This window comes from Anabas testudineus, chromosome 17 (genome assembly GCF_900324465.2).
Source record: "Anabas testudineus chromosome 17, fAnaTes1.2, whole genome shotgun sequence".
In the NCBI taxonomy this organism is placed as follows: domain Eukaryota; kingdom Metazoa; phylum Chordata; class Actinopteri; order Anabantiformes; family Anabantidae; genus Anabas; species Anabas testudineus.
Window position 1 is genome coordinate 1,593,465 of NC_046626.1, and position 21,438 is coordinate 1,614,902.

The following is a 21,438-nucleotide window of genomic DNA, read 5'->3' on the forward strand; positions in this document are numbered from 1 at the left end:
GCCACATTTAGAAAAGCTCTGATTGACTTCAATCTTTCAAAGTGTGTCTTCAAGCATACTCTCCATTAAGGCAGAGGAGGAAGGAAGAGACTAATTCAAACTGTATTCGTGTATATGTTGAGGTTATAATAATCAAAGCCGATGATAATTCTTTCATCACTGGGAAATATTATGAAACAAATAGGAATTAATTAGAGGGTATCTGATTAGATAGTGAGTATTAAACATTAAGATTAAGGATGTGATTTGTTCTCTCTCTGCCTCTGCCATCTGTTTCTCATATTTCATCTGTCTGCCTTTGTAGATGTGGTATTTACAGTTTTTAAACCCGCTTTATTCTCCATCTCCTCAATATTCATCTCTGCTGGATTTGTACTGATAATTATCACTCATCTTAGCAGTTACATGTCAAATCTCAGCCAATTCCACTGACTGCAAAAGAACCTTTTAATAAAATCCAAAATGAGTAGTGGCTTATCATTTGCTTTCATTTTTTTTTTCATTAGATTCTACAACTACTGTGATGTTCTAACAGTGTACCACAATGAAAAACAACAAATTGAATCCCTTGCCCTGGTCTGCAGTGCACTGGATTGCTTTTGAGGTAGCCTTCTGTCATGTTACAAATTAAATGTAAAATACATTTGCATGATTTGATTACACTGTGTATTAGTAAGTTACTTGTTGTTTACAGACACACAGTTCTTGTCACCCGTTTACTAAGACAGTATGAGACCTTAACCTTAACCTAATCTATTATTCTGGAAAAGACAAGTCTTTCAGCACCTCACTGTGCTATTATGTGTTCCAGCTCTCATGGACACTCTTCCCTGGGTAAGCTGGCCAATGCACAGACAAGCTGCCGTACAAGATTAGACTTGCAAGATGAATCTTTGTTGGCTTCTCTTAAATCTAAAGACATTCCCCAGTGCTACACATATTTTTTTAAAGAACTGATTACTTCTATTGTTCTCAGTCTCTCTCAGTAGCAACCTTCTCCAGCTGTATCCTGACTGTGTGTGTTGTGCCTGTAGCAGAAGGAAAAGCCCAGCGCTGCAGGCCACACGGCGCTGTCTCAGCACCTTGGATCAGTCAACCCAAGCCCTGAAGAATGAATGGTCATGCCTTTCTGAGTCAATCTGTGTGTGAATTACTGAATATGCAGTGTTTCTGTGTGTGTGTGTGTGTGTGTGTGTGTGTGTGGAAATCCTTTGTGCAGAGGTGGGGTTAGTGAGTTTGACAGTCACTTTTTATCTCCTTACATGACATCTCCATCAAAGATTAACAGGGAGAAAGAAATATGAAGCACTAATGGAGGCGTGTGGTGAACTCATAGTGTGGTTACTGCTGTCATCACTAATGCTGCCACTGGGTAACCACTCTCTCTCTCACACACACACACACACACACACACACACACACACACACACACACACACACACACACAAACACACACAGAGAAACCAGGACTGAAGTGACTGATGTGCTCTACCTCTCAGTCTACTGTCCAGATGGCGATGGGACACAGAGAAAACAGGGTTAAAGGTTTAAAATCTGTTCATTCCCATTAAAAAAGTCAAACTGCACTCAAACAAACATACAAAAAAGAAAAAAAAACCCTGTCAAAGATGAATCTGTCAGAAGCGCTTCTGACTAACTTCAACCCAGAATACAAAGTGTGAATCTTTTATGGGATTCTGTTTTATCTAACCACGGAGGTTATTTATTCATTTCTCTGTTTCATTTACTGACAAAAACATGGTCATGCAGAGTTAAAAATTTATATAAAGGCAACACTGGCCTATTTTTGAAAGACAATATTATTCTGAATTTATGGTTACAAGGAAACACCACCACCAACAACACACCAATACAGTCCAGCCATCTCACTACCTTAGTTTTTTTTACCTCAGTGATTAGTTATGTTATATGCTTGCAGTAATGCCAATACTGCATATTTTACATATTGCATTTATGAAGCCTAACTAACAAAATATTAGGATTCTCCAGAGGAAGTATTAAGTGAAGATAAATGCACAGTGAGCTCTGATAGGGCTGGACCCCTCAGTACAGCATGACTTCACTGCAGAACCACTGAATCTGTTTTACAACTTCGTGTTTACTGTGCAAAACACATTTGGATTGCTGAGTCTACTGTAGATACACAACATTTAAATAAATGCTTTTCTTTCAATTTAGAGACATGCATCCGTTGTGCTGCTGCTGGGTAAAGACTACAGCTGTATAAGAAAGTCAAAGAAAAGGAGCTACAGTGCATTATTCTAAACTGTTCTGACTGTAGAATAATGTGGTTATTGCTGAGTTATAATATGTTATATTATTGTTTGTAAATGGCAACAGCTATTAGCTAGCTATTAGCCCTATAGAACACAGGTCTGATCCCCTGAAATGCAATAGCAATAGCTTTCAGTGCAATATGGGCTATCCTGATGTAATTCCATCACTATGGAGTCAAGAGGATTCTGGGCTGTGATGAGTGACCTCAGGATAGAACAGGTTGTAGGGTTTGCCCCGGGGATTGGAGGAAAGAAAGAACAGTTGACTTCACTGGCCTTGAAGTGACCCTAAAAAAAGAGCTTGAACAAAGAGTACTGTCTGGGCTCCACTGAAACATGGCTATAAAGAGGCTGCTATCTCAGACTCAGAGAATGAAAACGATCTAAGCAAATAGGTCATGATATTGATTTAGAAGCAAATCATATACAGATCTATTCACTTTGTGGATCATCTAGGTGTCTACCACACGTCTGTTAACCTTATTTAGTTTCATGTTTTAAAACAGAAAAATGTCCAATGTCCAATATAAAAGTGACATTAATGCAGAACATTGCCTCTTTAGATGGTGATGGGGTGATGGTGAGGGGACCCTTCCCTAAAGTCTTGTTGAGCTTTAGGCAGTGCCTTGACATCCACTCCAAGATATTTGCCAGGCAAGCAGAGATGCGTTCCACCTGATTGAAAAGAATAGTTGGGTGTCCTCAGCATACATTAGCAGTGGTAGAAGAAGCTACTTGAGTGTATGAGGACCCAAGCTGCAAACGGAGAGAGTGCATAGCCTGAGAGAGGACAGTCTGATGTTTCATCATGTCAAATGCAGCACACATATAGAACATGTGCATTAAATTGCTATGGTGTCCTGGAGCAAAAATAAGTAGCTTCGCATAGTGTGGATTATTTTTTGCCCAGGGACACAGTAAACGTCCTGTACCACCTGTTTTTTTGTGTTTTTTTCTGAACAGCGGAATGCACCTTGTGCAGTCCCAGATGGAACACTAAAGCTGACAATGTTACTCTGCTAACACAGGTAACACACAGCCTACACCTACACAGTATTGTAGCCACTCATATTTGCCAATAATTGCATAATTTACCAATCTCATAATGTAGCCAAGGTCAATTTATATACTTTATGTTAGCTGTGTGCACGAGGGTAACTTTGGTGCAAGTCTGTGGACTGTGGCAAGAAACCAAAATATGTAGAAAAAGGGGAAATCCTCTATGCCATGCCCAACTCTACTTTGTAGTAGTAGATGCATACCAATTTTTTTTTACTGAACTGAAAAATGCTCTTTTCTCCTGGAAGAAATAACTGAAAGAATAGCAAACGTGCTATTTTCTCTCTTCTTTCTCAGTGGAGATTCATTTGCAACCATTTCCAAGACCACACTTTTAATGAGCAAGGTTTTTACTGTAAAACTTTATTTTGAGAAAATTAAACAACTTGTTAATACATCATCATATACTGACGGTAGACTGCCCACAGCAAGTTTCACACCTCCAAAAATTACATTAAAAAACAGAGAAGCTGGACAGTATTTGGATTTTTTGAAGAATATCATTGTTTGTCCTATAAATATTTGGTACAAAATGACTGAATTACAATATAAAGAAAAGCATGTGGACATGTTTGAAACCTTCACAGCAGACCACGTTCACAAAACACAACTGGAACAACTTGCTGCTTTAACTGGAACTGCCAAATCACACAATCCTGATATCAAATAAGAACAAGAATAAATCTGAATCTGTCGTCCTTATAACTTTTTAAACACAGCACTGCGGTTGATTGTTATGATGATTTTGTCCTTTTTTCAGTATTTAGCATGACATCAAAATAAATGACAAGTATGTTCCCATCCAGTGTTGGTTAATTACACTGGTTAACAACAATGCTTTGTGTCTCTGTATGACACCTGAGGGTAGGCTCATTAGGAAAGCAGTTCAGTTTCTTTGCTTGTCAGCAGCCAGGTAATTCTGTGCCAGAAAACCTTTGGGTAAACACATTTGCATCATATCCTCAAACTATATGAATACTAAGGAGGAAACAGGTATGAGCAGGAAATGACATGACGTTGAGAACAAGGTTACCAGTCACTGAAAGACATTGAGGCTGCGTTAGGGGCTCTAAAGTATGGCTGTCACTTTTTGAAACAGGTCTAATATGAACAGGTAAATGTTGGAATTAATTTATGGTACATAGTCTAATCCCAGGGTAGTAACTGATTAGGCCGTGTTCATTTGCAGTAACACTGCAATAAACTACAGTAACAGGTGGCTGAATTTGTTGTATCATTTGTCTGTAATTGTCCACTTTAATCCAAAATGCCTCCACACATTACTTCTCAGATGTTTTGGGATAATCTGATTTGAATGTTTTTGTTACCTGTATTTTGCTTTAAACATGCATTTTTTTTGCCTTGAAGCGAAATTAGGTTTAGTTATTATGGGCTAGCTATTTCTCCCATCAGCGACAAATTATTTCTGTATTTTATAGAATTGTTAATAGCTTTTTATTGCCCATGTTGAGCTATAGGGAGTGCCTTGACATTCACTTGTAGATCCTGAACAATAGCTGGGCATCATCAGTATAGCAGTTAGGGGGAAGCTCAAAAAGAGTGTTACAGCACCAATTGTCCTTGTATAAAAGGCACGGTCATTATGCAAAGCTAAGTGGTTTTATATTTACTGTACAAATGTTGGACTAGTAACAGTCTTTTTAGTATGCAACTCTTTGGATTTAGGCTTATTAATAAGAAGCAAATAAGCCTAAATGTTGTTGTGGTACTGTGTCACTTTTGTTTAACATAAAAATACATCACTCTTCAGCTACCAAGTACTTTTCCGCACGAAACCAGCCAGGTTCTATGTTCAAGTTGCCTGTACAGTTGAGGACCAGATAACCAAATAGGATAATAAATATAGGATAAAAGATGATAAAATAGTAAAATGAAATAAATATGGAACTGAGAAGAACTGCAGATTTGAGGATCATTCTCTGGAGATTTGTTTGCTACATTAAATGTAGCCATTTGATCCACTGTTATTTGGAGGACAGGAAATACTTGCCCTTCCGCCTTTACTCTAACAACATGCAGAATGTTGGTGAAGTGGGGAGAAAAAAGACCACCTTGCATTCAAGTTCTGAACAAAAAGTGACAGCCACACTATAAAGGCAGAACTTCTTCATGTTCTTCAGGTACAGTAAATATAAAACATCTTCCCAATGAAAAGACTATTGAAAAACCTAGTCAGACTGTGGTTGTTCTTCAGCTTCTAGGTGTGAATGTGGGGAACTGTATAAATGTGATCAGGGTGTTTGGTCCTGGCTTGGTGGAAAGGGGGTATCATTGAAAGTACCCTGAATAAATAATGGTTGAAACAAGACTGGTAAAATTTAAGATTTATAGTACTTGCATACTTCCTTGTAACTTGTATACTCCCAATATAATTCTGTTCAACCACAGTTCTGACACAATAAACACTTAAAAAGCTAAAAGTCTAGAAACGATGTGGTGAACATCTCTTCTTTTTGTGTGCAGCACAAAAAAAAAAAAAATCAATCAAAAAATCTAAATACCTGTGTAAACAAAGAAATCAGTGCATTTAGTCATATGAGTTGTCCTCTTTATACACTGTGTCCCAAAGAAGGCGATTTTCAACCAGCGATCCTTCAGAATAACTTGTCTGGAATGGTCATTTTACACAAGACAGCAGAAAAGACAAAAAGCAATTAATTTAGTCATTAACCCCCCCTCCTCAGTTTCAGCCAGCCTACAGGCGTCCAAGGTTCAGCTTGAAGGGCAGCAGAAGGGCACTTAGTCAAAAAAAAAAAAAAAAAACTAAACATATATTCCCCACACTCTTCACTTCATATATGCAGCTGATAGTGTGTTTGGTCCAGTCCTGAAGTAACTACACTGGGGCTTTGTTGCTGACCTGCTTCCACACTTCATTCAGTTTGGCTTAAATGGCACATCTAAAGCCACAAGAAACACTACAAAACAGTTATTTGGTAACCCAGGAAAGATTAAAGCAAAGTCGCAAAGTATTAAAAGTCCAATTCTCAATACAAAATAGAGTTCAATTTAGATTAAGAAGTTAAGTTAAACATGGGTGGAACTGAAGTTCTTTGGCTCCACGATTACGCTGGTTGATTTACATTTCCATTAGTTTCCATTCCCAAAAATAGATATTCAGGACTTTTGTTTCCTTTTAAAATGAATCAGTTTCAGGAGCCATGTGAAGTAAGACTGGGTCAAAAAAGTTCTCACATTTTCTTAAAGCTCATCACCAATGTTCCCAATCTCCAGTATTGGGTTTGTAGTTAGACGTTGCTTTCCTCTGCCCTGAATTGTCAAAATGTAACTGAGCCTATGTTTGATGTGGAAATGTGTGTGTGGGTTTTTGGTATCTGTGTTAGGAGAAGTCACTGTCTTCTGCCCCATACAGGTCAGCTAGTTTCCTGAACCTGGGCCCCCAGTCACTCAGGTAGTGGTAGTCCTGTTCAGCCTCAGACGAAGCTGAGCCCAGTGAGCTCAGTGACTCAGCCACTGAGCCTGTACCTTCATAGGCGTAGGTGGCCAGCGAATCATATGGGGGTGCTGTTGGGTTACAGTCATTCTCCAAAACCCTCTGGTTAATGAACTCGCGAACATCCCCGTTATCCCGTGACACCATACCGACAGGAGGCATGATGAGTCCAGGGGCAGTGGGCGCAGGTCGGCAGTTTGGAGGGTACAGCAGGGTGTCAGTGGGAATGATGTCGCGCCTCTGTTTGGCAGATTCCTCCAAGGCTGCCGCAGCGTCCGGGTGCCGTAGCGCTCCGATGTCAAAAGCCTGGGTGTCCTCTTCGCCACCACCCTCATCGTTGTAGCTCACCACATTGTCCCGGACATCTTCCTTAGAGATAATGAGAGGTTCCTGCTTTCTTTGGCGTTTTAATGCTGTGAACAGAACGACGATCACTGCAGGAGACAACAGCGAAAAGATTACAATTAGACGATTTTATTATGAACAGCAGTCATAAGAACATACACCAATAAGCCACAACATTGAATGCATCTGCATGGCCACAGACCAGTAAGGTCCACCACCATGTTGAGCCCTGTCCACCACAACATTATGTCATGGTGGATGTTGTGGCTGACTGATGTACAGCTACTAAAGACAGACACATACAAAACAATTTTCATTTTATTTCAATATTTTAGTTTTGATGGCATGTTTTTACTGATCAACAACTTAAATGCTAAGATCTGGAAACAGGAAGTTAGGGGGACGCTCAGTTCAGTGAATATGCAGACCTCAGCACCACCTGATGAGGTACGTATCTGTTCACCAACAACTTCAACTTATCCCTATCTCAGGTCAGATTCCTCCTGCCTGAAGCCAGACAGTATTATTCCTATGCAAAACAAAAATCCATCACCTGCCTTAATGATTACAGACTAGAGGCTCACACTCATTACCATGAAATGTTTTGAATGGTTGGCTACACAGCCCATTAAATCTTGCCTCTCTCCACTCTGGACCATAGATGTAGGTGGCCAGTGAGTCATATCACAGTCAAACAGATCTACAGAAGACACCATCTTCAGTATCCTTCATACTATACCTACTCATGTACAGTAGGAGAGACATACTTTATGTAAGAATGCTACATTGATTACATTCAACACCACCCCAACAGGATGTTTCACAAACTGTTAAATCTGGATCACTCTTGGTGCACAGATAAAAACCTTTTTGACAAACTGACCAATAGATTTATTAGGGCTCCAATGTACCGAAGTGGGGCTGTATAGGGTGAGCCATGTGGAATGAATTATGTGATTTAGAGCCTACAGAGTTTTATAAATGCAAGATGAGGAGCAGCAGGAAGTGACAGTGTAGCTTTCAGGGGAGTGATATGGCAGCAGGCATGCAGCAAACTAGAGAGCAGAGCATTGGCAGTTGAAGTACATCAAAAGGGTATATTGGATATATGTTGCAGTGAGAAGAATACTCCGTGGTTGTGTGGCAGCAGACTGGAGATGGCTGCCTGGACCAGTTCAGAAGCTTTGCTTCATTTAGAAACAGACATGATACTTAACTCTCCAACAAGTACTAGAAAACAGAACAGTACATCACTACACTAGATGAAAAAGACAAAAAGTTTAAAGTAAAACAGAAAGATTTGGTGTGAAGATGTATATGATAGCGCATCTTCACACAAACCAACACCTGGCACTCTATGCCAAAATGAGTGTAAAACCATGGCTGCACAGACCAGTTACAGGCCAACAGCAGCCTTGGATTTCAGAGAGGACTCAGCCATAAATAATCATACACAACATTTGATTGGCTATGCTCATGTGGGCCAGTTTGAATTTAAATCAAGTGAGAGCACAGTGGGAACAAGAAAGAGCAGAAGCTGTGTTAGGTCAGTGAACTGAAATAACCGATATTGCACACACACAGTAGCATCACAAATCACAACACCAAATGCCTGCAAAGGAGCACGAGAGTGTGAGCTGTGATGTGAATGGGAAAATATACCATACGCAGAAAACAAGGTAAATGCAAAAAGACAAGGAAGATATGTATAGATAAAGAAATCAGTTTTGTATAGTCTGCAGAGAGGAGACAGGCACAGAGAAGAATATATAAGCATCTACTTCAAACCAGTAAATGGATAGAAATTGACATAGAAAATGTATGCTCAACATGGTTAAAGAAGTTTGTATTTATTGCTAAATTCCTTCAGTTTATTTAAAGCCTGCAGTCATTTGAAGGCAGCAAGACACATCCAGTATGTGTTTCTGTGGGTTCTCTCCAGGTAGCCAAGTTTCCTCCACAGTCTAAAGACATGTGGTTAGGTTAACTGGTGAGTGTACACTGCCTGTAGGTGTGACTGACTGACAGTTGGGCTTGCCTGGTGTGAGTGGCTGACAAAGAAAACCCAAAAGTAACACACTCTACTATTTCATTGATCCACCTTTAGCTTTGATTATGGCACACATGGCATAATTTCGATAAGCTTCTGCAATGTCACAACATTTTTTTCCATCCAGAGTTGCATACATTTTTTGTCAAGATCCTGTATTTATAATGGTAGAGTCAGACCACAAGTCTTTTCCAGCACATCCCAAAGATTCTCAATGGGGTTAAGGTCTAGACTCGGGGTAGCTACTCCATCTGTAAAAATAATGTGTCATGCTCCCTAAACTACTCAGCTTGGAATATGCCAAAAAAAAAAGCAACTGATGGAATAGCCTGGTCATTCAGTATATTCAGGGAGTTAGCTACCGTCATAATGTTGCTGAATCTAGACCTGACTAACTGCAGCAACCCCAGATCATAGCACTGCCCCCACAGGCTTGTACAGCTTATACCTCTATCCCTCAGAAAGAGGCTAAATCTGGACTCATCAGACTACACGACCTTCTTCCATTGCTCCAGAGTTCAATCTTTATGCTCCCTTTTTTCAAAATTAGCCTCACTGGCAAGTGGTTTTCTTAAGGCTACACAGCTGTTTAGTCCCAATCCCTTGAGTACTCTTCGCATTGAGTGTATGGAAATGCTCTCACTTTACATTTATATTTAGTCATTCGGCAGACGCTTTTATGCAAAGCAACTTACAAGGTAAAGGGCAACTTATAAGGCAGGAGGTCTTGCCTAAGGACCCCTATCGAATGTACGCCACAGCCAGGATTTGAACCTCCCGCATGGAGGGTGATTTTACCACTACACTATCACTATTAAACATAGCAGTGAGTTCTATTGTTGCTTTTCTACGATTTGATTTCACCAAGCATTTAAGTGATTGCCGATCATTTAAGATTTTCTATGACCACAGGATGTGTCTTCCAATATTGTTGTTTAAGAAATGAGAAACTACTCACTGCATCAGTTAGGGTTAAATGATCAGCTGAAAAATCATCCACACAGTAATTATGCAATCGGATTCTCTTACCTATTTGCTTAGTTAAGTTAGTAAACCTACTGTACGTTCCACATGCTTTTGTGGGTTTGGTGAAGAAGGAACATGCTGAATTCTTAAGGCATATAATGAGATAACTGGGATTTCGAACTGGGCTAAATATTTTTCATAACCTGTCAAAATGGAAACAAAGGGGAATTTAAGAAAAATAGTTTTGTTGCATTAAGAATGTTCTTAGTTGTGCATTTTAAACGGAGGCATGGATGTATTGAATTCTTATTACACCATTTACAGATTAAAATAATTTTATGTATATGTAGCATAACCAGTCAACAGATTTGTTTAACCAGGTTAAGAAATGTTTTTACTGTAAGTAAACTTAAGGTGTGTGTGTGTGTGTTTGAGTGTGTGTGTGTGTGTGTGTGTGTGTGTGTGTGTGCAAATGGATGCTGCTGATGGCTGACTGCTCTCATCTCTCTCCAGTCATGTAAGTGTGGACAATGCATTACAGCAGTGCCTGCCTCCTGTGTGTGCGTCTTCATATGTCCTTGTGTGTGTGTGTGTGTGTGTGTGTGTGTGTGTGTGTGTGTGAGTGTGCGTCCACTAAGCCTGCAATGACTGCACTTTTCAGAGGCATAAATATGTATTCATTTTCCTAGCAGCTCACTGGACTGTGACCACCGCATGAATAAGAGGATAAGTGGGGATGTGGTGGCAGATGAAATGCAGTCATTTCCATACGAGCTTTGATTCTGCAGCAGACTGGAGCTCTGAAACAACATTGTTTTCCATTACAGCAAATGAGAAAGCACAATGGCTGCTTGTGTTTATGACGCTGTACAAATGGAAACACTGCAGTGTGATCAAACAATGCTATATATTGTGTGTGCACATTTCATTTTACATCTGTCCTGTTGGATTTTTATGCTAAATATATACTTTTCCTATTTATTTTTCTGTTGCTGTTTCTGATGTTTCATTCACATCTGAATTTGTCTATTTATATGACATAGAAATGAATGGTGGATGGACATTAGCTGACACAGTGTAGAGATGGAACATGGCTAGAAAAAGTTTGTGTTGTTTGTCTTCTTTGTGTGACTGAACAGAAAAAATACTGCTACAAATACTGCTGGTACTGAAGTTCTGGTTACTTAACACAATGAAGGCTTAATGGCTGTATTGTCTGCATGCATGGTGTTGTAAATTAGTTTAAAATAATATTAAGTCTTAATAACGAGGCTGCTTCACAATAAAACCTTTGTATTATGTTTGTATGTTATGTCATATAGACATACAGTATGGAGGTCCACAAATCAGGAGGTTCAAAATATTCAAAATGGCACTCAGAAATAATCATAGCTGTGCCACATCATTTCATCATCATCATCATTTTTCTGAGACAACAAAGCAATCTCCATACCTGTCATAGCAACATCTGGCCTCATTTTAATTTACATATAAATGGGTCCTTTCCACATTTTATCACATTATCATACTAATGCAGCTATTCATACATCTACAGTACAACATTCAATACTTGCACTGTACCTGTTCAGCTGTGCTGTGTATACAATATATTTCTATAGAATTTTAGTTCACTTTTGTGCTTTATATTTTAGCCCACACATTTCCCCATACATACTCAGCAGTATAATAGCACACAGGAGGATGGCGATGAGTGCTCCTGTGCTGAGGCCGGGAGAGCTGCTCAGGGCTTCAGCATTACACAGCTCCTTGTTGCCTTCACGGTCACACGTGCACACCCTCACAGTGAGGGTTCCGGTGCTGCTCTGCATGGGGTAGTCGCCGTCTGTGATCACCACGGGAACCAGGTAGACGCTCTGGTGAAGGCGGCTGTAGCTGGCTCGTCGTGTCAGGATACTGGCAGTGTTATCTGAGTTAGAGAAAGTCTGCTTAGAAGATCACTGAAGAACACCTGCAGAGCACAGCGTGTCTTGATACTTTGGAACACAGCATAAGAGGTGTGAATAAAAATCACTTTATTACCAAACTGCAAAAAGAAATGTGGGGACAACGAGGCATTAGTCAGTCATACTACCTCACTGAGAAGGCAGCGCGTACTGCTATGTAATGTAATGTAAGGTATTTCATACCTGGATTTCTATCTCAAAATTGCTGTTTAGTGGAACAGACACAACCTTTCATGAAGTTGAGAATTTCAGTTTCTGATAGTTTCAGCAAAAACCAAGCAATTATCACCTTGTAAAAGTAAAATTCATTGTATTGTATTGCACTAGGTTGTCCAGGTGTATCAATGAAAAAGCTGTAAAATGCTCTAAAAAGCTGTTTACATCAGTTAAATGGCTTTGTTTAATATCATGCTCCATGATAATTATTCAGTGAATTTAAAGAACTTGCGTCCGGTCAGGTGTTGCCTACCTCCATTGTCTCGGACAGTGAAGTTGCTACGGTGCGTCCCGTCCGGAGCCAGGCTGAAGAAAAACTTGTGCCCCAGCATTGGGTCATCGGCATCGACAGCACTCACCGTCTGAATGAGCTGTCAAAGAAACCAGCATGCATTAACACGAACATCTCAGCTGAGTTAAATCAATTAAGGCCAGTCATTGAGTGGAAAAATAGGTTTAGGGTTAGAGGTTTCATTCACAGGGACTCTTCTGCCTTAGCTCACAGAACAGAGCTCAGACACCACCATCACCAGTGTCTGTGCCAAATAAGTCATTAATATCTCTGCCATCAAGACAGCTCTTAAAATGATGTATTACACTGAAATGGGATAGTACACTCACTGCACACTCAACAACAACTAATTCACTCAAACTAGATATCTAATACTTGACATATGATATATGGCCTTTCTGAAACGCATATTATGTATGTGATTAACCAAGGTTCTGTACTGCTGCTTCACACAAAATAGTGCGGCTCATCAACACTCTGGTTCTTCTCATTATACTTAATATACTGTATTTCATGTTCTACACAGTTATCAGTTCCAAATGGTTATGTAACAATATCTGCACTATTTTATTCATGATTTTCTGATGTTGTTGCCGTCCTTCAGTAAGATGGGACTAAATCCCCTGCTGCCAGTAGCGTTTTGAGTAGTGTGACAGCAGGACATGTAAACTGTTTATTTAGCGTTACTTTAGCAGAATTCTGAGTGTTAGCTCACACTGAGTGTGTGGACTGACAGTGGAGAAGCAGATTATGCTACGGCAGTGGTTTGAGAAGATCCATTGTAGCCGACTGAGTTCAAGCTGAGCGCAGCTGCTGTTCTCTGTGAAGAAGCACCCTACACACTTTTATAGCTACCTTTCAAGTTGACAGTGGTGAGAGCTCCATGAACCAAAGATACAGTTTGGTTGGAGAATTGCTTTGAGCAGACAAAAGCAGATCTCAGTGAAGTTTCAATGGATTTAATAAAAGCATTAAAGATCAAGTAAACCAAATCACTGATGTGATTCTTGACACATTAAACGTGTCTGTGAACGATGTAGTACTAAATTATGGAGTTAACCATTTAACAGTTTCTCATCATTTTTGTTGTCAGGACTTTTTAGGCAGGGCAGAAATAAAGCTCAATGACGAACTGGAGATGCTGAACTGACTGACCCATTTAAAATTCTAATGAGATTTCAACATTGCTAATAAATAAAAATTCTAGCTATGGAACGCAGCTTTTATTTCCCTGACATGTCACTCACATGGTGTGTTAAGATAAGTATTGTGAGGTAGGTTTTCCTCAGCAGATGCACCTGTCCAATGAGCAGCGAGGACTCCTCTTATGGTTTGAAGTGATGCATTTTGGTATGCTTGGATTTTCTCTGTGTGAAAACTAACTGAACCATGCACCTCTACATACACTCAAGTAACCAGGCACAGTTGGCTTTCTCAGCTAAGGTGAATTCTTAATGGTCATGGAATGGGAAACATGCTTACTAACTTGATTTCACGTGGTAGACTTCTCCCATATTCTGCCATGTATACACATAGTAACTGTTCAGTTGCATGTGTCGCCTACACTTGCTACTCTCAGCAGGAAAGTGCGGCTGGATGAAAGGAGACATTTTTCACCATGTATTTCTTTAATTCAGACAGTTGTTACAGTTAAAAGGAACTCTGTGACGGTCTATATGTCTCTCCCACAGCACGAAAGTTGTCACCTCCCCCTACACATGTATCAAAATGCTATTCTGTCTCTATACAGTAAAAAAAACGTGAACCATGCTTTCAAAATCAGCACAAGGTAGAGGAGAAAGCTGATTATTAATCTGCTGCATGTATGTGTGGATTTCCAGTAACCAGGTTTCTCTGCTAGTGTTCCCCAGTTAGCAGAGAAACCAGGCTTCTCTGAGTGACATATTTCAGTGCATGTAAATGCAGTAAGGGAGAAATGCTCTTGTATAAATGTTTTGGACCAGAGAAAATGTACTAAGGTGTGAAAACTCCTTTAAACAAACGTAGAGGGAAGTTACGGAGAAGCCCAATGCTGCCACTTGCCAGTCAGAGTATGGTCCAATCGTTGTTTAGCTGTTATTGTTACTACAACCTCTTAATAAAAAAAGACACAACCAAGTACATACTGTACGTGCTCTACAAACAATGTTAGACTGTAAGAGAAGGTAAAATTGTTAACACTCAAGAAACGTGGTTACTGGAATCAGAGTATACATACAGCAGGTACAGTAATCTGATTGCTCCTGCGCCCTGGGCTGATTTGGAAGCTTGGTCCACATATTTAAACTGCATAGAGACAGAAAAGACCGCTTCTTTTTTTTTAGCTATGTGTGTCGGGAGAGGTGACTGACAGTGCTGGGAACACAGACAGACACAGCGCTACTTGTTATGCCACACTTCTCAGCTGATAGTAGTAGAGTGTTAAGTGTCTGCAGCCTCTGTTATGCGCATGCACCCTTGTAAAAAGCCCATCAGAAACCAGGTTATGCGTTTACATGGCAAAGTGATCTACGTTCTCTGAGAGAAATCTACCACGGAAATCTGGTTTCTTTAATCCCCTACCCCAATTACAGTAACCTGGTTTCCCATTTACATGACAGTTAAAAGACCAGCTTTTCAACAAAACCAACTTTAACCTGGTTACTTAAGTGCATGTAAATGCACTAATTGGTAAGTTAGTTTATAGACTGAGCATTCTTCACTTTTTTTGGATGAAATTTGACAAATGACTAAATTTGTTCAGGAGCTGCTTATTTAACTCCAATGACCATCAAAAGTGATATATAACATAGGCAGTTGTTTTTGTTCTTTTTCTACTTTTTAAGTGCAGCTTTATTTAATTGAATAGGAAACACTAGCTGAGAGATTAAAAGCTTTAACAAAGATCTGTGCCAATAACTCGCACATGTGCACAAATCTGGAGCCTGCGGGAAGCAGTGGAGGATATCCAGTGAACAAATACTGATGATTAACACTGATGGACAGATGAAAGGGCAGAGGAATTAAAGGATAAAAGGGTGGCAGGATGACAGGGACTTTAGGAGACCAATGGCAGCAGAACCACCATACGGAAGAATGTCAAGATGATGCTGGGTGGGCGAGTGTGTGGCATCAGCAGAGTGTTCCTAATTGTGTTTGTGGTTATATTTAACATATTGTGTGTGTGTGTGTCTGCGTGTGTGTGTGATTACACGTACAGATTTGTGTTTTTATCCTATTAATTGTTGCATGATGTTTGATGCATGATACAGTTGTGTGTGTATGTGTGTATAAAACTCTATTTACAATACTTGATGTGTGAAAGCTCCTGTCAGCGTCCATGACAGATTAACACATCAGCCACCACAAAAGAAGAACCTAAGTGGTCTCCAGGAGCACAACCAATCGGCTTTTCAGCTGCAGGAATAAGTGTGTGTGTGTTTATGCATGTATGTATGTATGTGTATAAGCTTGTGCACACTAATCACATTAGTTGAGTCTCACAAAGAACGCAATGACTCGCAATGATATTAAGTGGCATTACAGCAAAGGACAATTACTCTTTAAAGCATTCAAATGCACATTTTTGATGGTAAAAAAAATCTATATTAAAGAAGTCTGACAATGTCAAAGCTATTTCTAATTGGACAGTGAAGTCAGTGGATTAGGAAGCTGCAGCAGAAGCTACTAAAATGTTCTGTGTGTCAATGATTGGTGCACAACACAGCAAGAAACAACCAAACATTAAAAACCCTTCAAACTTGATTCATGTAGCTGTGCGGCTAAGTTAAAAACCAGACTGTGGTGACACGTTTGTACTGCATATTGCACATTGTTATATATATATATATATATATATATATATATATATATATATATATATATATATATATATATATATATATATATATATATATATATACTATGTATTCTTTTATTAAGCAGATTCTGCAAAGTAACTATACTATAGTTACTGAAGAAAAGTAGCGGAGTACAATTATTATGTTTAAGTATTCTTTACTCAAGTAAAGCAGGAAAAATGCCTTCAGTAAATGTCTATGTGCATAAGGTAAAAAGTGACAGTACTCTACTTATGCTCTACTGTGCATCCAGCCCGAATGCTTGTTAAAGAGTCTCACTTAAAAAGAGCGTCTGACTCTGTGCTGCTCGTCATGATGCCAAATGTTTCCATCACACGAGTTCTCTCAAATGACAACTGCTTCATTTGGGGCTATTTAAAGTTACTTAATGTTAATACTGGTATTTCTAATTTGGAAATATTAAATCCATTTAAAGTGCAGTCCTGTCCAGCTCCACTCTGTAGTCTGTCTGTCATTTCTCCCTACAGAGAGCTCCCACAGGCTCAGGTGAAACAATAATTAGCAGCTTCTCCACAAACTCTCAGCCGCCACAGTAATATTAATCAGACTTTTGCTGAGGAAATAACCTGTGTTTAAAACAGGATGTAACACAGTTACTCTCACTGTTATTTGCCCCCTGCAGGGAGGCTCTGATAGGGCTTCATTGGTCTGTTCTAGTCCACATCTGTTCCAGGCAGAATTCTGGGACTGGCTAATGAATCTCCTTTTTCTTTCTCTTTTGCAAAAACAGATAAAAGATTCTCCTGCTCTGTTAGATAGTTTGGTTTGGTTGACGTGTTCTCTGCTGAATACTCTGCAATGCTGTTTGGTGCATAGGTACAGACAAAGAGCTTTCCCCACAGAGCTCTCCTCATCTCCCTGGAGAATAAGAGAGTCACCTACAGTATATGCACTGACTCATGCCTGTAATTGCAGTAGTGACTTGATAAAAAAAGACTGCTACTTCTTATCTCAAGTATGCTATCAGGAGTTCTACTTTCCAAATGCAAAAAAGAACGTAGCGGCAGTACCTGGCCAGCCTTGGTTCGCTCACAGACAAAGGTTTCATAAACAGCGGCGAATGTGGGGGCATTGTCGTTGATGTCCAGCAGGTGGATGTAGACAGGGATGTGGCTGCTCTGACGGGGATTATCTGGAAGGTAAACACAGGAAAGGTGTCACGCTCCACTTCCGAATGCTCACACAACCTAACTGGTCTACTTATAGCCCCCAGTGAGCAGCTCCGTGCCTTGCTTTCTTAGGGCACCTTTTCAGCAGCTGATGGGGTGAGAAGTTAGAATTACCCATCCACTTTTTCTCAGCCATATGTTCCCTTCTTTCCCTCCTGCTCTCACACCAAAATAAAAGATAAAATCATGAAAGAACACAAAATAGGTTTTGAAAAGCGATGACATACAAAGGGGCATATTTCTGGGGCCATGTTGAAGTGTAGTTGGTTTATAGTCATTTTCACAGCATGTGTCAGTTTAAGCTACGAAACCAATCAGACTTCCATTTCACACTGTTTGTGGAAGCTCAGACTTGGTTGATTCAATGTTACTGAAACTTTAACTATAAAGTATTAATTTGATCAAAACTAAACAAAACAATCTTTTTTTTTAATGTAATTTTTATAGGCTTCAGTATTTTCCAAATAATAACCAACAGAGACTAATTACAGTGTGACCAAAGAATTACTACAAAGATTTTCAACAGTTTTAACATCTGAAAAGCTCCAAAATGATTTGATTTTGTCACCACATATAAGTAATTTCTCCTGTTATGAATAGGACCCATGAAATAATTAAGGATCAAATGCTAAATGATTCCTCCTCATAGTGTTTGACAAATTATTTATTTTTGTTTATTTTTATGAAGGTTTTGAGATATTTGCTGTTAAACAGTGCTATAATATTTTAACTAACTGTTCACTGCTTTCCAATTTATTTACATCTACAGTATATATCTATATCCATATCTATATCTATATGTTAAAAAAAAAAAAAAAAAAAAAATATATTGCCACTATCTGTTTCAATACTGAAAAAAAAAAAACAGTGTTTCAGAGGAACATTTACGAATTTTACTGAGTCTACTTAATGTAGACACTTTGGCAGTCACTCCCGGATATTATATTTAGATCTATACCACACTGAATTCTCTCAATGTTAAGTGAAAGATGTTCTGAGACATCATACACTCAGTCTGGCTCCATACATTTCTACTCTACATCAATGCATCACCTCATCTCTGCAAATACTCCAGGCTTCTGCTGCACTTACTGTATTCAGTGGCAATAACTGAAATATTATGCCAGGCACTCTCCTCTCTGTCCAGGCTTTTGAGCAGGAACACAGACCCATTCCCTGGATGGATGCTGAACATGCGATCCATGTCAGTGCGACGGTCGATAGAGTACCTGTAACAAGCAAGACAGAGAAGGTGAGAAAGGGTTAAATTAAGCCAGTGGCTGGGATGAACTCTGGTAACCCTTGTATCTCTGCAGTCACCACATGGGTAAGAAGAACTGATTTCTTTCAATCTATGATAAACAAGGGTGTATGGAGATCCAGCCAAACCAAGTGAGTGAGTGGTGTGATGAAGTTTAGTGTGTAAAGCCGTTGAAAGCACAATGTGAACTCATAAACTTTGCATTACTGTAGGTGTGAGTTGCTGTGTCAAGTTGTTTTTTTTTTGCTTTCTACAGGACCCTGTGGTTCAAAAATGCCTCTGAAACTATGGCAAGCTGAAGCTCAAGGGCACAGGTTTTTAATCGGCTAAATGAAACTGTATTACAAAACAGAAATGTTTCCCTTGAAGCGTGTGAACAACAGCAAACTCAGTCTGACACAGCAACAACACATGGTAAAACTCTATCCTGAAAATGAAATACAAGGAAATCATTTTTACATTTTATCAACATTTTACTTGAGTAAGATGAGTGGATTGTCATTGTTTCTGTCCCAGATGTGAAGTCAGCATGTGGTTGGCTGGTTCAAAAATACATTACAGGTAGTTAACTTATAAATAAACTGTAGAACATGACTTAATGGTTTCAGGGTGAATGAAGTGCTGTAACATGCTTCTATACAGTGGCTATCTCAGCTCTCTGCTACCCTCCAGTAATAGTTCTGTGATTTACATTTGCATGTTAATGGTTGGTTAATGGTAAATCTCATTAAGTGTTATCCAATTAATGAACAAATACATGGTAAATTGTTATAGTTCTGACAGCTGTGCTGAGCTGAAAGTCAAAACCTTGACTTCTAGACTTGTATTTTACCTTGTGTCACCCTATAACTATAGCTGGCCATCCCAATTTTTGGATTACTTGTCCCAGCACTCAGTCTCCGTGCTGGGTTAACTAGTGTATGCTGTGTTGTCATCGCTGCTTTGTACGTATATGAGGTGGATATTGTTGTATACCTTATATCTGTCTCTGTGAGACACAAAATAAGAGTATTTCCCCAAAAACTAAAGGATGTTTACAGACTGAAGAAAAGGGGAAAGTGGAAAATTGGAGAGTGAATTTTACATGAATCGCTTTAGGTGGCAAAAATTGAGGTGAAGATGTGTTTGCACATCATTGAAGCATGAAAAATGTGTGCTTGTCCTGTGGAGAAAAAGGGATGAGAAGAGCAAAAGAGAGAAAGTGGAAGAAAAAAAAAAACTGTAGTTCCTCATAAATGTCCTGTTAAACGTTAAGTTAAGCTCAGCTTTTGGCACCACGCAGTGTGGTGTTAGCTGCCAGGGCACTCGTTTGGCCAATCACAGGCATACTTCTGCTGGATTAGTTAACATGAAGAGTCTAGTTCTGCTGTTAATGCTTTGAAGTAGTGCTGATGAAGGATAAAATAATTGTCACTGTTTTCTAAAATCCCTCCTCAGGAGTGTTGGTGTCTGATGAGATTTCAAACTTAGGGATCTGCTCTCAGAATTAACTTCCTGGTCTAACTATTGCCTGACAAAACACCTACACATCCTCATTTCCTTTTTAGTGGAGGCTATGAATCTCTCACACACATGCAAATAGCTGCATTGGCTGTTTGTAGTGTATAAACAGAGACAGAAACATAACTAAACTCGCTTTGCCTTCAGTCTGAATACAAGCCCCGAAGTGAATTCTGCACCAAAAAAGGGATGTACACACTTTGATGTGGAAGGCTGGACGAAAACTACAGCCTGTGTACAACAGCCGACCTTGATATTCTAACTACTGGAATCACATAATTGTGCTACACTGGAAAGCTGCTGCGTTCTGTCCTCTCCTCCTGTTCAAGGCTGTACAAAACATCACAGCTACTTGAAACTCTCTTCCCACTGTTTGTGAACTGCTCACAGAGCATTCTCTATTTTTGAACTAGTTGCTGAATGCAGCTATTCACAGATTCATAGCACTTCATAGATAATAGAACTGAAATGCCTTTGCCTCTGTCTTTTTCTGCCTGTCAAAGTGGAGGCTCTGTGAACGGCAACTGCTCATTGTACTGTATATGAACATTGTACGTGCCTGGACCAAGGCTGGTTTTACTGTCTGCTCAAACATGTAAACTGCAACATCAAACTGCTATTACATGTTATGTAGGATTCAATTTTAATTATTATTTTCCATAAAGAGATGTGAAGCCGCCCCAGGAGGTCCAGGTTGGATCATAATTAGAACGCTCTGAACAGTAAAATAATAGTTCATGTGAATAGATAATACAGGCGCAAACACAAATGCACAAATGCAGCAGTAATTGGAGTTGTGCCTGAGTGTGTATGTGTGTGTATGTGTGTGCCCCCTTGTGACACATAATTTTAAGAGCACTCCATGGTCCCGTGCTTGTTTTAATTGGAAAGTGTTCCTCATTAGTTCGCCAGCTTTTAATGTAGAGAAATAAAGGCAGCGTTCCAGTCTCCAGCTGTGCTCTGTCCTGCTGCACCACTCCATCT

General features: G+C 39.5%; 1 protein-coding gene across 1 annotated transcript in view; it reads right to left on the reverse strand.

Annotated features, from left to right (window-relative positions):
* Nucleotides 1-3,699: 3,699 nt before the first annotated feature.
* The window catches only part of cdh6 (cadherin 6), a 68,159-nt gene continuing 50,420 nt past the window's right edge, over nucleotides 3,700-21,438 (reverse strand). The window contains 6 exon segments of the mRNA XM_026375226.1: nucleotides 3,700-6,741; nucleotides 6,743-7,265; nucleotides 11,868-12,119; nucleotides 12,626-12,743; nucleotides 17,535-17,656; nucleotides 18,786-18,922. Coding sequence (XP_026231011.1) covers nucleotides 6,579-6,741; nucleotides 6,743-7,265; nucleotides 11,868-12,119; nucleotides 12,626-12,743; nucleotides 17,535-17,656; nucleotides 18,786-18,922 — 1,315 coding nt within the window. The 3' untranslated portion in view covers nucleotides 3,700-6,578.